Genomic DNA, 17,220 nt, shown 5'->3' on the forward strand with positions numbered 1-17,220 from the left:
ACAGCTTCTCCCGGCTGTGCCTCAGTGCCCCCGGTAAGCGTTCCCCAGAGCAGAGTGGCTGGGGCCAACCCCACAACGTCCAGCATGGACAATGACCATTTCATTGTTCCCGTCATTTCTATTTCTATTCTTATTAAATTACTCGTATTATCCAATGATCCCTGTGATCGCGCTCATGAAAATAGCTGCTGTTTGGGCCGGCGCTGGGTAAAGCCACCATCTGCAGCACTGGCATCCCATGTGGGCGCCGGTTCGAGTCCCAGCTGCTCCACTTCCGATCCAGCTCCCTGCTATGGCCTGGGAAAGCAGTAGAAGATGGCCCAAGTCCTTGGGCCCCTGCACCCACGTGGGAGACCTGGAAGAAGCTCCTGGCTCCTGGCTTCGGATCGGCGCAGCTCCGGCCGTTGCGGCCATCTGGAGAGTGAACCAGTGGATGGAAGACCTCTCTCTCTCCCTCTTTCCCTCTCTCCCTCTCTCCCTCTCTCCCTCTCTCTCTGCCTCTGCCTCTCTGTAACTCTGCCTTTCAAATAAATAAATAAATCTAAAAAAAAAAAAAGTATATAGCTGCTGTTACGATGATGGTGAAGTTATTCCTATTGGATTGATATTGTCAGGACAATGTCATGAAGGTCAGCTTTCCGAGTGGTAATGGGACCAAAAGTCCCCACATTCAGGGGCTGGGGGACCTGACCCCTGGTGCTCCTTTGCAGAAGTTCACAGCCCTGTGAGTACACAGGGCAGGCCCCACATCGAGAAGAGGCCCAGGGCCAGGCGGGCCCACACGGAGAAGACGCCCAGGGCCAGGCGGGCCCCGCATGGAGAAGATGCCCAGGGCCAGGCGGGCCCCACATTGAGAAGATGCCCAGGGCCGGGCGGGCCCCGCACGGAGAAGACACCCAGGGCCAGGCGGGCCCCGCACGGAGAAGACGCCCAGGGCCAGGCGGGCCCCGCATGGAGAAGATGCCCAGGGCCAGGCGGGCCCCACATCAAGAAGACACCCAGGGCCGGGCAGGCCCCACACGGAGAAGACGCCCAGGGCCAGGCGGGTCCCGGGCTGCACGTGGCGTTTCCCTCTGCCCCGACAGCAGCTTCTCCCGATTCACCCGGCAGGGCCAGGGCCCCCTCTCCTCCCACACACCCGCCGGGCACCCTTGCCCCTGCCACCCCGCAGTCCCCAGGTTGCCGTGACACCATGGGAAGAGGCAAAGGGGGAGTGTGGTGCTGTGGGCGGCGCCAGCACTGCCCCAGCCTCCCCTCCACCCGGCTGCCTGGGGGTCGGCAGAACGGGCCTCTGGCTGGACTCAGACTCTGGTCCCAGGCAAACCAAAACCCCGGGCTTTTGCGCTCGCCGTTCCCTGTTCCCAGTAAGCAGCCATCAGGTCCTGGGCCGGGTGGCACTTCCTCCAGGAGGCCCTCCTGGGCCACCGAGACCAGGTCAGGCTGCCACTGTCTGCGTTCACCCTGCCACCTCACGGCGAGACAGCCGGTCACTGCCCGCCTGGGCGGTCCCAGCACCCGGCCCGGTGCAGCCGCTGAGCCGTCAGCAGAGACTCCACGGGAAGGCCCACGCTCCTTCCAGCCTGCACCGGGCTCTCCCACCACGGGGGACGGGACCGGACAGGGCATCCTGCAAGCCAGCCTGGAAGTGAGCTGTGTGGACGCTGCTCCCTGGGCCTCGGGCAAAGAGGCACAGCTGGTTTTGGGGAGGGGGATGGCTTTGAAAGGAACCCAGTCCTACAGGGGCGTGGGTTCGAGTTCGGCTGCTTCACTTCCAATCCAGCTCCCTGCTAACGTGCCTGGGAGGGTAGCGGAGGAGGGCCCAAGTGCTTGGGCCCCTGCACCCATGTGGGAGACCCAGATGGAGCTCCTGGCTCCTGGCTTCAGCCTGGCCCAGCCCTGGCTGTTGCGGCCATTTGGGGAGTGAACCAGGGGATGGAAGAGATCTCTCTCTTTCTGTTCTTCTCATGGTGTAACTCTTTCAAATAAATAAATAAATCTTTTTTAAAAAGAAAGGAACCCAAACCCGTAGCCGGGGCCTCCCTGCCGCTCGCACTCCATCCCCTCCCAGAGCCTTCCAGCCGCACAAACTGCCCATCTCCCCCCCCCCCCAGGAAACTGCTCTGCCCTCTCCAGCCCACTGTGGTGTTTCTCACTGAACGCCCATTGGACAGACAGAGAAACTGAGGCTCAGCAGGGAACACCCTCACCTGAGGGTACCCGGCAAGTCAGGACCCCAGCCCCCTTGGCCATCCGTCTGCTCGCCCTGTCCACACCCCACTTCCTCTCTCCCACAGCTCAGAAGGGGGCGCCACTGTCGGATGGGGAGACTGAGCCTTGAGGTGGGACCAGGGCTGGGGCTCCCAGCTCCCAGGAGCATCTGAACCCAGGCCCCCGAGCTCAGCCCACAGGACCACAGGCTGGACATGGGGGAGGGGCACGGAGGGAGGGCTGCAGCCCAGCACGCCCCACCACTCACAGCCCTGCCCCGGATGACCAGGGCAGTGTGGAGGAAGCCAACAGGACCAGCCGGGAGAGGGCGGCAGGAGAGCAAGGGCCTTCGCAGCCCGCCCACCACAGAAACGCCAGCACTGGGGTCACCCCTCACCCGGCTAGCACCCCGCTTCCAGGACAACCGGCCCAGCGCTCAGACTCCCCAGAGGGGATGGTGGGTGCAGACGGCAGCCAGGGCCAGAGCTCAGCCCCGCAGGGCCAGGCCTTCTCTCCTGGTCACCCGGGGGGACAGAGAGGCACTGAGAGGGAACGACCCCAGCCCAGGACATGTGGGGCCGACCTGGGCCCCTGCCCTACCCCGCCCAGTGCTCAGACCCAGGGCCTCGGCTGCCAGCTGGGGGGCGCAGCTGCTCCCCGCTCTGCACGGCTCCCTCCCCAGCCCCACACCCGAGCCACTCGCACCGTCCCCAGGCTGGAGCCAGGCAGCTTCCAGGCCCAGAGCGCTGAGGCTGGGGCCACAGGAAGCCGCCCCCCCCCCCCCGGCCGCTCACCTTGCGCCACAGCAGCTGCGCCTGCGGGGAGCCCGTGCCCTCGATCTCGTGGCGCATGCTGTTGAAGAGCGCGACGCCATACTGGTCCTCGTAGAAGCGGAGGAACTCGTTCAGGACCTTCCCGGTTTTCTCTGCAAGGGAAGAACACGCAGACGGTGAGGTCGGCACGGATCCGGAGACCCCAGGGACGGGTGCAGGGGGCACGGTTGGCTCGGCGGCCGGCCTGCAGCTCCTGCGCAGGTGTCGGGAAAGGGCGACCCCCCCAGACCAGACGGGAGCGTGGGCCACGGCCGCAGACCAAGAAAACCCAAAACCCCACAGACCAGCGAGAGGCCGCAAAGGCGCACGGAAGCCAGGCTGTGGCACCGAGCAACACCAGGGAGCCTCTGACCGCACGGCTGGGAAGCGCGGTCAGACGCACAGCCAGGCTCCCGGGGAAGAGCCGGGCCTGAGAGGCAAAGAAGGGGCGCGGCAGGGCCACGGGAGAACAGTCAGGGCCCAGGGAGACCAGGGAGAGTGGCGGCCTGGACAGAGGAAAGGCGTGGAAGGCGGTGCCAGGCTGTGCGGGGAGGTCCCCGGCCAGGTGCGGGGACGGAGTGCAGAGCCGACTCGGCTTTCTGCTTTATTTTCTTTTATGGCATTTGAATTACCTTACAATCATGATCCTTCCATAACCCCAATTAAACAGACACACACACACACACACACACACACACAACGCTCTAACTGAACTCATCTAGAGCCGAGTGTTTGCCCTGCGGTTGAGACACCTGCAACCCACAGCGGAAGACCTGGTCCGATGCCCAGCTCCAGCCCCTGCCTCCAGCTTCCTGCTAACAGGGACCCTGCTGGGCGGCGGCAGTGGGGACCCTGGTGGGCGGCGGCAGTGGGGAGGGACCCTGGTGGGCAGTGGGGAGGGACCCTGGTGGGCAGTGGCAGCGGGGACTCAGGGACTCTGTTCCTACCACCCATGCGGGGGACCTGGGCAGAGGTCTGGACTCAGGGCTTCGGCCCCCAGCCCAGGGCCGCTGACGTTTGGGGAGGGACCCGGCGGTGGACGCTCTGTGTCTTGGCTCCACTCTTGTGCTAGGGCCGTTTCTGGGCGGGGAGAGTGAGCCCCGGAGCCCCCGGGGGTGTCTGTGCTGCCCAAGCAGCTCCATCTGCAGATGAAGAATCAGGCCTGGGGAGGGGAGTGGGTTCCTGAGGGACGGGCCCCCTCCACTGCCGCTGCCATAGTCTGGGCTCCCAAGTCCCCCAGACCTGGGCCTTCCTCCTAGAAGGGGCTGACAGGACCCGCCCCGCCCGCGCTCAGTGCCCGGGCACCAAGGGCTCCCAGGCAGGACAGTGGTTCCCGTCACCCTCTCCACAGCTCTGTGAGGCCAGGCCTGTGCCACCCCGGCCCTGAGACCCACAGAGGCTCCGGCTCCCTCATCGGCACAAAGCCACAGTGGGTGGTGGCACTGGATGCAGTCCTGGGGCTCAGCCAGGAGGAGGCAGCCAGGGAGGAGGCTGAGAGCAACGTGCCCCTTACCCCTGCACCCTCCTCAGTGAGACGGGGCTGAGGAGGCACCCTCCGGAGACAGCTGCTCAGCCCACCCACCCCTGCAGCCCCTGGCTCCGCCTGTGTGCCCCTCCCCCCAGGAGGAGGTCCAGATTCTGGTTGGGGGAGGGAAGGGAAAACAAATGAGGAATTTGCTTGAATGCTTGGTTTTTAAAAACCACAAACAACCAGCACTTTCTCAGAAGGGGGGGGTGAAAAATGATGAGGCGGGGAGGGGCAGGGGAGACCAGGAAACAGAAAAGGAGACCAGGCCCACGGACAGCGCTGACCAGGCCCACGGTCAGGGTCACAGCTCCCGCCTACGGAGTGCTGGTCCCCTGAGAGTCTGCAGGAAACCGTGGGGGCCAGCGCCACTGCTGTCCCATTTTCGGGGTGAGGCCCTCAATAGGCCCAGGGCTCCCAGCCCCCCGGCTGTCAGCCCTGAGCAGCTGACGAAGCTGGCAGGACGGGCGGGCTTGGGCCCCCAGCCTCCAGCAGAGCTGGACTCTGCATCCAGCCCCAGCGTAAGGACTTGAACTCAGAGCCACCCGCCCACAGCCTGCTCTCAGCACAACTGCGACATCGAGTCCAAGCAAAGAGGAGCTGGGCCCAGAACCCCAGGGCTGGACGGGGAAGGGGGGCAGGAAGGGTGAGGCCGGCCAGAGAAGCCCCAGACACATCCCACATCCCACCCAGGGGCTCCGAGGCCAGGGTGGGGCGGGGCCACAGAAGCCCTTAGCACGTGACAATCAGGACTGAGCCTGGGGTCCCTGCGCCCGGCCTCTGCTGCAGAGAGGCCCTGGGGGTGGGGAGGCCAGGCCAGGAGCAGGACGCGGGGATGAGCCACTACAGGTCTCATGGTGGGTGTGCCCAGGTTACTCAGGTCATCCCGGGGCCAGAGTCCGGAGAGGAGCGCTGGGGGCCGGGGGCGACGTCGCCAATGGAGACAGGAGAGGGGCTGGGCGGAAGCGAAACGCCCGGCACGCCCTGCACCCAGAACAGCCGCAGCCACGGCCGTTTCACAACCGCAATCACAGGCAGGCCCTGCTAGCCGGCTGGGAGGGGCTGGACCACTTACAGACAAACCCTCAGCAGCCTGAAATTCCAGGAGCAGCCGGAGCGCGGCCCGGAGCGCGGCCCTCGGCACCCGGCTTTGTGCAGTGAACTCATGAGGGCTGCAACCCGCAGGATAGGGCCAGGCCGGGAGGCTCCCTTTGTGCACCCCATGGAGGGGCGGGGCCAGGAGGGGCGGGGCCAGGAGGGGCGGGGCCGTGGGGGAGGCGCACTGTCCACTCAGCAGATCACTACTGAGAGAGGGCTTCAGGGCAGAGAGAGGGTCCCAAGCACACGGCCAAGGGCTGTCCTAAGTCAGCCGGGGGGTGGGGGGGACCGCCACAGGATACAGATGAGAACCCCGGAAACACGGACACGAGGACTCGGGGTGCAGTTTCAGCTGGAGCTCAGCCTGGACAGAGGACTCACAAGGCAGGAGCCAGGCCAGGGTCCCCCAGCGCAGCCCTGGGGAAGGCCTCCCGGGGAGAGCAGGGGAGGGGAGCGGAGACGGGCCTTATGGATGCACCTGCTGAGGGTGGGCCTCTGCCCGGGAGGTGCCCAGGGCGCGTCCTGTGCTGCTCTGCCCCACTTCTTCTCTCCTGGCCATTCTGCCTGGGCCCAGGTCCCAGGAGACCCCAATACCATTGCAGAGATGCTGGGGGTGGGGGCGGTCTGAGGGTGGGCGCTGGCCCAGCCCACCTTCTCATGCACCCTGCCTCTCCGCCTGACTCAGCCCCCGCATCTAGGCCAGGCCTCCGGGCGCCGAGGCGCACAGGTGGGAGTGGAGTCCGGCTGCAGAGGAGGCCAGCCCTGCCAGCCGCCCCGGGAGCCCCAAGCCCCTCGTCTGCAGCACGAGCTCACAGAACCCATCCCAGCGCTGAACGGGACACGGGGAGCCTGGGGAAGCCCAAGGCCTCCGGAAGTGCTGGGTGACCCACAGCAGCACTCAGCGTCTAACAGTGGTGAGATTTTCATGAGCAGGTGTAACTCTTATAGCTTGAAAAAAAAATAAAGTTTTTCCCCCACTAAGGAACTGGGACAAGAACCACAGAAGAATCATAACCGACAATGACAGCCAAGTCTCTAACAGACTGAGACACACAAAGGGTGTGCCCACAGGGGCGAAACATGGAGCAGGCAAGTGGGGAGGGGGTTGGGGAAGCAGGGCCACGGGGGTGGGGCGTGCATGTGCGCATGCACACACGTGTGACAGACAGCCTGTGTGTGTGTCCTGACTCACGTATGAGCCCAGGAGGGAGCAGGTGCCCCTCCGTGTCCAGCCGCCGCTGGGCTCTGTCACCGCGGGGAGCCACTGGCCACCCCAGGCCGCTGCCTGCACGTGGCATCTGCACGGACGTGGCATGCTGCAGCCCGGACGGACAGACGTGAGGCCAGGACGGCCCCCCGCCCCAGCACAGGGCTTCCTTTGGAGCCAAGAGTCCAGCCTCGAAGTGAGGCCGCCGAAACAGGGAAGCCCCGCCCTGGGACTCGAGGCTCAACTCTGCCTCCACCGAGACGGAGACGGCCGTGTGTGCAACAGCCCGTGCGGCCCAACAGGTGTTGCGGCCTCTGACCTGCAGAGGAGACATCTGAGGCCCAGGGAGACCTGGTGACGCACCAGAGACACAGCCTGGAAGGGGAGAGAGGAGGCCCCCCTCATTAATGCCTGCCCCAGACCCCAGCCCGTGTGGCCTCTTCACCCAAGGGGCCCTACCCTCTTGCCCCTTCGCTTGGTCCCTGTCCAGTCCCAAGACAGGCAGAGCAGGTTTTACTGCCCCATTTCACAGATGAAGACACTGAGGCTCAGGAAAGCCACATGACTTTCCCAAGGTCACACGGGGGTGAGGGGCTGAAGTCTGGGGTCTCCAGCTTCCACTCGCTGCCATCTGGCCAGAGCTGGCAGGCAGAGAACCTTCACCCTCACTTAGGCCTCAACTTCCCTACCTCTAAAATGGGCGGGTGGGGCCCCATCAGCTGAGCTTACTTAAAATCTCATCAGCAGCTGACCTGGGGGTAATGACAGGGCTCTGCGCCTCCTCTGAGCTGCCGGTGACTTAGCTCTGGCCTGGGCTGCCACTGGCGGGGACTGGCACTGTCTCCACCCAACACCCAGGCTCTGGGTTCAAGCCTCAGCCCTGCCGTCTCCCAGCTGTGGGACCTCGTGAGCCAGCACGAGCCGGGTTACGGGAGCTCCACAGCCGGAGAGCACAGCGCTGCACCCTGCGAGGGAGAGGCTCGCGGGAGTTGGGCCCCCTAGGAAGTGGGCAGGGCCGAGCCACCCCCAGCCCGGCCACCCCAGGACCAGCGTGGACAGCAGCCCGGGCTGCCGGAAGAGCGCTAATCTCTGATGTTCCAAACTGACAGTTTACGGGTCACGCTGCTTCCTGTGCAGATATGGGGGGCTGTGCGAGAGCTGGGGGGGCCCAGGGTGTCCTGAGGTCCCCTGGCTCTTTGGGGATTTGGGGGATGGGTACTGGGCCCATTCTGCAGATGGGGAAACCGAGGGCAGGGGTGACGCTCAGGGGAAGGAATATTCTGGGGAGCCTCGAATGCGGAGCTGAGGACCCAGCCACGCGGTGCCCATGCCCGGCACCCACGCCCCACACCCTACCCGAATCCATCCCCCAAATCCGCAGCCCCAGGGAACCCAGGTCCCTGCCCACCCACGGAGGAGTGGCGGAGTCAGGGATGGGCCCCAGCCCAGGGCCCGGGAGCCTGCGCCCAAATCCCCACTGCCCATTTACAACGGAACCCCGGCCCCGATCACACGCGGCCCTGCATCAACCACGGGGCCCCGCCCGGTCCCACCCCGGCCTGGCCCGAGCCCAGGGCCCCATGCCAGAGCCGGCCCTGGCCCGTCCGGTCCCCCCAGTGGGCTCCGGCGCCACACCTTGCCCACAGGCCCGGCCCAGTTTCAGAGTTTCAGGCCTGAGAGGTTTGCAGACTGAAACCAGGCAGGTGGCAGCGCTCTGTGGGGTGGGGCGGGCTCCAAACCCGCCAGCCCGGTTCCCAGAGCACAGGGAGCAGGTCCAGGGTGGGGAGGCGGGCGGGGCGGGGGGGAGGCCACTGGGGGCGCAGGAGGAGGCCATGGCCTCAGTGCCCCTGTGCCACGGCACAGGCACCACCATCTCCAACGTCCACTTGGCACACAGGGAGAACGCAGGGTCCAGGGGGGTGACGACACTCTCCCAGGGTCACACGGCATACCCCAACAGGGCTGGGTGGGCAGCCAGGCCCCCAGCGCCACACCCGGGCCTGCCTGCTCAGCCTCTTCCTTACCCAGCCCGGCACACCTGACTACACCTGCATTCCGTGCCCTGCCCGCACTTAACAGAGACTGACACGGAGGCCCAGAGAGGTCAAGTGACTTCCCTGGGGATGCACAGCTTGTGAACGGACACGGAGTCCGTACGGACTCCCAGGGAGCTGGAGTTTGGGCGAGTCCATCTCATGTCCACCTTGGGGACGGGGCCTGTGTGTGGTCTCCGAGAGAAGGCTCCGGCTCAGGCCCTGTAATCAGGGACGAGGCCGAGGGGAGGGGTAATGACAGGCTCCACCAGGCAGCAGGACAGGGGACCCTCGGAGCGCGCCAGGGCCAGGGAAGACAGGACAGTGCCCCGTCCCTGCCCCAGGCAGTTCAGGGCAGCGGCCGAGAGGGCAAGGGGCCAGCCTGGCTGCCACGCGAGTGGCCCTGGAGGAAGGGCTGCACTCTGCACTCCTGCGTGGCAACCGCACCTCCCTGGACCCCACTTGGGGGCCAAGAGGAGCAAGGAGAGTCCAGTTCCCGCGCTGGCCACACCCTGGACCCCAGCACAAGACTACCGGGGTGAGGGGGCTTCCGGCTGACCAGGGGCCAGTCTGAGGCCAGGGGAGCTCAGCACGGCCTCCACCGCCGGCCACGGCCCGTGGGGCTCTGACACCTGCCACAGCCTCTGAATTCCTGCCGGCTCGGACGCGTCCCAGGCACAGGAACCAGAGGGGGAGTCGCCCGAACCTCCCTGCTGCCCCAGACCTCCCACAGCTCCCACGCCTTGGGACAGAGGCTGAGCTCCACCTGCCCCCACGATGCTGCGGGGTCCCCCAGGCCGCTCCCAGGGCCGGACCCTCCTCCCTCCTCTGCTGGGCTCACTCCTCGGCTCCCACTGTGCTGTCCCTAGGCTGGGGGGACGCCCCCACGAACTCCCTGTTCCTTGTCTGACCCCCTAGGCAGGACCCCCTCGACATGGGACAGGGCCTGGCACGCAGGACACAGGTGAAGGAAGCCCAGAGCCCCAGGCCCAAGGCAGCGATCTTGGGCTAGGGCCTCCGCCCCACCGAGCAGCAAAGCGTCACCGAGCGCCCTGCCATTCCAAACTCCAGACAGGGAGGCTGGTGCCCGCACCGGGCTCTTAGCTGGGCCTGGGCCCGGGGCGGGGGGTGTGCACACACTGTCCTGCCTCCCTGGGGAGGTGGCAGGTGCAGGGCTGCCCTCCCTGCCGGCCACAGGGCCCTGAAGGGGCTCTGCTGGTCACACCTTGTCTGAGGTCAGTTATTAAAGAGGAAAACCTCTTCCCACAAACAACCACGGGCAGGAGGCCAGGGCCAGCTCGGCAGCCACCTGACAGGTGTGTGCCCCTGTGTGCTGGGCTGGGAGGGGACTGTCATTCCCAGGGTTCAGCCAAGGACAGCCGGGCAGGCAGCGGGCTCATGCACGGGCTACGTGCGGCGCAGCTCCACCGTTTGACACCGAGCCTGACCCCAGAGGCAGAGGAGTCAAGGGCTCGTCCAAGGTCACCCAGGTGTCGGACAGCCGGAATCCAAGCTGGGATCTGAACCCAGGCTGGCTGACTCTGGGCGCCCAGGGCTGCGCAAGCGTCTGAGTTATCACGTGGAGCACTTTGGAACAATCTCGGTGGATTCCAGGGCTCCACCGCGGGGCCTGGCACACAGCAGCCTCCGACAGGTGGCACCAAACCAACTCGGAGACCCAGGGTCTCACCCCACTTCCCCGGCCACTTCCTGCCTACATCAGGCATTGCCCTGAGTGCTGGCTGTCACCTGTGCCCCGCCCTCTGCCGGGGTGGGGGGGACACCCTCCCCCTCACTTCCGCCATTCAAAATCTCAGCCAGGCTTCAAGGCTGTGCTCACTCCTCACCTCCTCAGCCAGTTTGCATGGTTGTAATAGTCCTTGCAGCGGAGCTGGAGCAGGTGACAGAGCTGCCCCTCTGGCTCTGATACGCCTGAACAATCATTAGCAACCTCGCTTCCCTTAATCCTCTCCTGGGACACTGCTCAGAGAGGCTGAGTGACCTGCCCAGGGTCACACAGGGAAGAGTCACACCAGAGAACGAACCCCGAGGATGTTCCCGTCCCTGCCCAGAACCAGGACCTTCCCGCCTTGCCTGGCAGCCCCTCGGGTCACTGTATCCCGACACCCAGCACCTCGGGCCTTGGGAGAAGAGGGTGGGCTTCCCACAGGCGCCTGTGGGTTCCAGGGTCAAGTCTGAAGCAAGAAACAAATCCTGAGCTCGGAATGGCCTTTCTGGGCCTGTTTCCTCACCGTGCGATGGGTGTGACGTCACAGCGGCCCCAGCTCACGCGGTGGCTGGGGGAGGGCTCAGGGGATGGTGGCGCTCGTAGCTCACAAGGGCCCAGGGCCAGGGAAACGGACACAGGCACTCAGCTGTGACTTTAACTCCGGGCGCTGGCGGGACTCCTGCCCTGCGTGTCTAGTGCTGAGAGCGGGCCACAGGGCCTGGGAGGTCACGTCCGAGCTCTCCCGTGGACAGACGGGGAAACTGGGGCTGCCCAGAGCCCCGGCCTCTGTGAGCGGCCCAACGTGCAGAGAAAGAGGCCGGGGGACGTGCGCACCCAGAGCAGGAGGCCCTGGGTCTGTGAGTGCTCTCCCTCTGCCCACCCCTCCTCAGGCAGCTCCTGCCTCCCCCCCTCCTCTGGAAAACACCACCTCCTGCAGACCCCAGCCCCACGACCCCAGCCTGCCCCCGCCCCCCGGGCACCTCCAAGCTGCAATTCCAGCCTCCTCCCACCCTGGCTCTGCACACCACCCCCTGTTCTCTGCGGGGTCCGCTGCTCCCAGCTCCTGCCTGGCCCGGGTGGGTGCTGGGGAAGCAGGTGCAAACTGAGCCACTCCAGGGTGAGGTCCTCCAGCCTCAGCCGCCCACAGGGCTGCCCTGAAGGCTGCCGGGGCCTGGAAGGCAACAGAGCAGCGCCCGCCCGTACTGGCAGGGTGTCCTCACCAAGAAGGCCGGGGAGGAGCCGGCCAGGGTTCGCAAAGCTGCCTTTAAAATGCTTCTCATGAGCAAATATTTAACCAGGGCTCGGGAACAACAGGTCTGGGGGTGGGGAGAGGAGGAAGGCCCAGGGGAACCCACCCACCCAAGCCCACGCCTTTACACCTGATTCCCATACTTGACACAGAGGGAAACCAAAGCCCTCCGGCCCTGCAGCTCAGCCGGCACCCTGCACTGGGGGGCACAGACGCCCGCAAGCCCGGGATCTCCAGCAGTTCTCACTCCGGGCAGGACGGGCCTCCCCCACCCACCCCGGACCTGCCACAGGGGCTGTGCCACGCCTGCCACACGTGTGAGCCACGTTTCCAGGCCAATGTCCTGCACCATCCCCAGCCACGGACTAGGCCACACCCAAGATCATCAGAGCCAGGAAGGGGTCAAAGGCAGCCTGGAGGAGCGGGGAGGGCCAAGCACCCCGCTCTGCTCCGGCCAGCGCCCTGTCCCGCAGCCTCCCCGCTCCGAGCCGGGACTTTCTCCTCTCTGCCCTGGGGATAATGGTGTCTTCCCGGCCGAGGCGGCAGCATTCCCTCCGATACCAAAATCCCCAACCCTGCAGATGCTGGAGGCCCTCACGAAGGAAACGGCACAGAATTTGCACACGACCCGCACGCGTCCTCCCGTGCACCTGCTGCGCTCTCTGGATCGCGTCTCAACCCCAACACAAGGCCAGCTGCTCTGACAACGGGAAAAGGCTACAGACGCTCGGTACGGATGCAAGTTTTTGTTTTCAAATATTTTCAATCCAGGGTCATTGAACGTGGGGATGCGGAGGCCCAGCCTAGACCGTGCAAGCGCCACCCCCGCCCCCTCATACCTGGCCCCCATCCCTGCCGACTGCCTCAGCCACCTGCCGGCCTCCCTTCCTTTCTCGTCCCGCTCAGGGCCCCACTGGCGTCTGACCGCCCAGTGTTACAGCCGAGGACCTGGCCACCTGTCAGGACCGCCCGTGCTCCCCATCACGTCCATCTCTGCCCAAGGCTGGTGCACTGAGCCTGGACTGGGGGCCCACACAGATCAGCAGAAGCCCCCCGCGGGCCTGGACTGAGAGCGAGCCGCTCGCTCTCCTCTCCGTGTCCAGGCTGCAGCTGCACCTTGAAACACCAGGCAGAACTTGCTGAGCGAGATCTTCCTCTTGCTTCCATGATCAGCCAGAGAGCCAGCCCCTCGCCATAGCCAGGGCAGTGCTGCCAAGAGGCAGGGGTGGGGGGTGGAGGGTAGGGCCCACTATCCTCATCTGCTCCATGGCCAGCCCAGACCCTAACGGTGGCCAGCAGCAGAGCCACGGTCAGGTGAGGCTCTCCAAGGCTTCTTGGAGCCAGAAGAGTTTACTGTTGCCCTCATTCAACAACCACAGGACCCTGTGTGCTCCGCAGCAGAGAGCCAGACAAAGCCGGCCCCACCACCAAGAGGACCAGGGGCAGGGGCCGGGTGAAGGGGGCAGGGGCCAGGTGAAGGGGGCGTGTGCCAAGCAGAAGGCCCAGGAGACGCCAGCCGAGAGGCACTGACGCAAGACAGCGTTCCGTGGTTCTCCCCAACACTGCCCACGCACTCCTGCGGAACAGCAGGTTAAGGTTAAGGTTAAGGTTAAGGTTAAGGTTAAGGTTAAGGTTAAGGTTAACAGGTGCAGGTTAAGGGATCACAGCTCAGTTCAAATTCTAACTCTATCCCTTGCTGGCTCGAGGGTACCGAGTATGCACTCGTTTTTGTTTTGTTTTGTTTTGTTTTCATTGTATTTGAAACAGAGAGAAATGTTCCAGCCGCTGGTTCACTCCCCAGATGCCCACAAAAGCCAGGGCTGGGCCAGATGGAAGCTGAGAGCCAGGAACCCAACCCAGATCTCCCACATGCTTGAGCCATCACCTGCTGCCTCACAGGGTGTGCACTGGCAGGAAGCAGAAAAACCAGGACTTGAACCAGGCACTCCAGTGTGAGCAGCCATGCCCACAGGCTCTGTTACCAAGGACAACAATGACAAGTAGATGGGATGCCATCTGCCCGTTAGAGATGGTGGCCCAGGCAGGGCGGGCAGGTGCAGGCAAGATCTGTCGCAAGTGCCAATGGCCGTTCCCTGCACATCTCAGGCCACGGACCAGGGACGGACAGAGCACCTGGAGCGGCAGCAGTCGGGGGCGGGGCACGCTTGGGGTCTCGTCTTCCAAGCCCCCTTCCCCTCTTTCCCTCAGAGGTCAATTAATCAGAAAGCAAAGTGGAGCAAGAAACATCGAGGGAGATCTGTGAAAGCAAAGGCACAAACCAACCACAGCACCCGGCCTCGCAGACCCCAGCCCTGGCTGCAGCCCCCCTCGCCTCCCTCGGCCACTGCGCTGCTCACAGAGACGCGGGCCCACCATCCCCAGAGACAGCACCCGCTGGGGACACCTAGGGCCCCGAGTCCTGGCTCCGCTCTGTCACCAACTCCTAGGAGGCGGTGGGCGAGCCTCCGATTCCCCTAGGCCACGGGGACCAACAGGATGGGGGGAGCTGCACCAGCCCCGCCCCGCCCCCCAGCGCCACGTGGGCAGGGATCCTTGCGCCTGGCTGTCCTGGTATCTTGCACCGTGCTCCTCTTGTTTTCTTGTCTTATTCTGTTTCAGACTGAGGGCGTTAGCCCCAAGTTTCTGGCTTGCTGTGTGGGGTCAGGGCGGAGTGCCGGGCAGGGGTGCCAAGGGAGGCAGGCAGTAGCTCCTCTCCCTGGGAAAACGGATGGCAGGGATGCCCTGGCACAGACACGCCCTGGCCAGACCGGAGTCTGCTCCCAGAGACTCACAGAAAGCGGACAGACGCCAGCGGGGGCACTGGACGGTCTCAATGCTCAGTATAGGACAGGTGACCCCAGGAGGTAGGGAGCTCCCCCAGCACAGGAGGGGTGCGAGCAGAGGCCGGGGGTCCAGCTGGCGAGGAGGCCATGGAGGGAGCCTGGTAGGAAAAACACAAACTCTGGGACAAGGCAGACCCAGCTCTGCCGCTGGCCATGACCTCCCAAGCCTCAGCTATTCTAACCATAAAATGGGCATAAATAGTGCCCGCCTCAGGGAGCTATTGAGGAGACCAAATGTGTGAGAAGCTTGGCACCGGCAGGACCCTGGGCAAGAGCCCAGTAAAATCCAATGCTAAGAGCGAGTAACCAAGGCCCACCGGTCCCCGTGGCCCAGCACCAAAGGGCCAGATGCAGGCAGCAAGCCTCCAGGAGCCAAGTTCCCTGCAGGGTCAGTGTCCTTTCTTCCCCAGCTGCCCCAGGACCCCAGACTCCTCCCTCCCCACTCCCTCCCCCACCCCGCTACGCTCCCCTCCCTGCCCCCCCCCCCCACCGGGCACAGGACACAGGACATGTGCTCCCGCCTGCAGCTTGCAGGGTGGAGGAGGGAGAGAGAGAAGAGCAGGGAGGAAGATGAGCCAATATGAAAATGCCCTCATGTGTCTGCAGCTGGGCCAGAAGGAAACCCAATTCCAGGCCACAGCGCCAGGGACCCTGGCACGGAGATGGTCACACAGACAGAAAATGGAAAGTTTATTCAAACAGCAAGACTGCCCCGGGCCGGCCCGCAGCAGCTGGCCCGTGGTGGGCTCGGGCCCCGCCCTTGGCCGCAGGTCTCCTGGGGCTCCAGAGGGGGCCAGAGGGGAGGTGAGGAAGGAATCTGCTCAGGTCCCTGCTCCAGGCACCTGCATGACCCCCACCTGTGCCGACCCCCACCCATGGGCCACTCTGCTCTGTGTCTGCTCCCCTGCGCGGGGTCCCTGAGGGACGGGGGGGATGGGCTCACTCTTGCCCCGGTGAAATGGGCTGGTGATGCATGGTTATGAGCACTGGGCCCTGAGTCCAGGTACTGACGGCAGCTGGAGACCTGGGATAAGCCTCTCACCCTGCTGGCTGTCTGCCCCCTGTCTGTCCAGGGAAGAGGCTGGACACCACAGTGCTGGACCGTCAAGGTCCTGGCTCCCTCCCAGCGTCTCTTCCCAATACATCGGCAGGCCCAGGGGAGCCTGGATCAACGCATCCTGAGCACCACCCATCAGCCTCGGGCTCCAAAAGGCACTGTCCCCGCCATCACCGTCCCTCTGCTCAGGTCAAACCCCGTTAGCCACCAAGACTTTGCTGTAATAATTCATTGCTTAGGAGCTGGCACTGTGGCACAGAGGGTAAAGCAACATCCCATGTGGGCGCCAGTTCAGGTCCCTGCTGCTCTACTTGCACTCCAGCTCCCTGCTAATGTGCCCAGGAAGTCAGTGGAAGATGCCCCAAGTGCTTGGGCTCCTGCACCCATGAGGGTGACCCGGATGAAGCTCCTGGCCCCGACCTGGAGCAGCCCAGCTGTGGCCATTCAGAGAGTGGACCAGCAGATGGCGGATCTCTCTCTCTGCATATCTCCCTCTCCGTCTGTAACTTTGACTTTCAAATAAACAAATCTTTAAAAAAAAATTTCACTGGTCAGCGTCCATTTCCCCGCTGAGGGCAGGGGCCCTGTCCATCTTGCTGGTGACCTATCCCCAGCACCTGGCACACCAGAGCTCCAACATTCAGTCCCTGGGGCGTCCTCAAACACAGGGGGCTCTCCCAGACAGGCAGGCTAACCCCAGCATGGGGACAGGACCTCCAGGGACACCAGGAAGGGGGGCTCTCCGATCCCAGGCCAGGCCAGCCCAAGGGGCAGCAAAGCCACCCCCACCAAGGGCATCACTAAGCTCGGGTCCTCAGGATCTTCCTGCTTGGCTCCTGTCAGATGATCCGGCCCTGCAGGAGCCTGGGAAATCGGAGCTGAGCCGGCCTCCTTCCAGCCTGCCCCTCCCGCTCCAGGCTGTGGGGCTGGCCGGCCTGGCTCTGCGGCCTCTCCCCCAGCAGGTGCAAGGCTCTACCTGTTTCCCCGCTAGGAGGAGCGAGGCCAGTGACACCTGCACCACAAAGGGACAGAAGTGGTGGACTTTGAAGCAGGACCAGGCATTGCATGTACAGCGGGGGTGGGGAGGGGGGTGCTGTCACCCCCACCAGAACCGCAGCACTGACTTCTGGGAATTCTACTTCCCCCAGTCCCTGCTCTCCGCACACAGCTGCCCTCTGCCCACAACCCTCTCCTCCTCCTTCCGCCTTCGGTCCCACCCTGGAGGCCACCCCTCTATTGGGCCTTCCATGGCCCTCCCAGTCTGGGTCAGCGCTGCTCCCTGGGCCCCCAAGCACACCCCTAGCCCCCGCCTCTGCTGGTGTCGCACTTTGGGAATGTCAGGATCATGGCCACCACCCCGGCTGGCACCCCCAGGCCCCGCCAAGGCCTGACACGGAGCAGGGTCTCCAATGACAGTGGGTGAATCCCATGGACACGACTAAAGCTGTCCCACATAGCA

General features: G+C 64.6%; 1 protein-coding gene across 1 annotated transcript in view; it reads right to left on the bottom strand.

The window, feature by feature from the left end:
• The window catches only part of NIBAN2 (niban apoptosis regulator 2), a 45,922-nt gene that overhangs the window by 13,968 nt on the left and 14,734 nt on the right, over positions 1 to 17,220 (bottom strand). The window contains exon 2 of the mRNA XM_051854992.3: positions 3,003 to 3,133. Coding sequence (XP_051710952.3) covers positions 3,003 to 3,133 — 131 coding nt within the window. The remainder of the gene's footprint in view (positions 1 to 3,002; positions 3,134 to 17,220) is intronic.

The sequence above is a fragment of the Oryctolagus cuniculus genome, chromosome 1, assembly GCF_051225735.1.
Source record: "Oryctolagus cuniculus isolate XC-2025 breed Fujian yellow rabbit chromosome 1, ASM5122573v1, whole genome shotgun sequence".
Taxonomy (NCBI): domain Eukaryota; kingdom Metazoa; phylum Chordata; class Mammalia; order Lagomorpha; family Leporidae; genus Oryctolagus; species Oryctolagus cuniculus.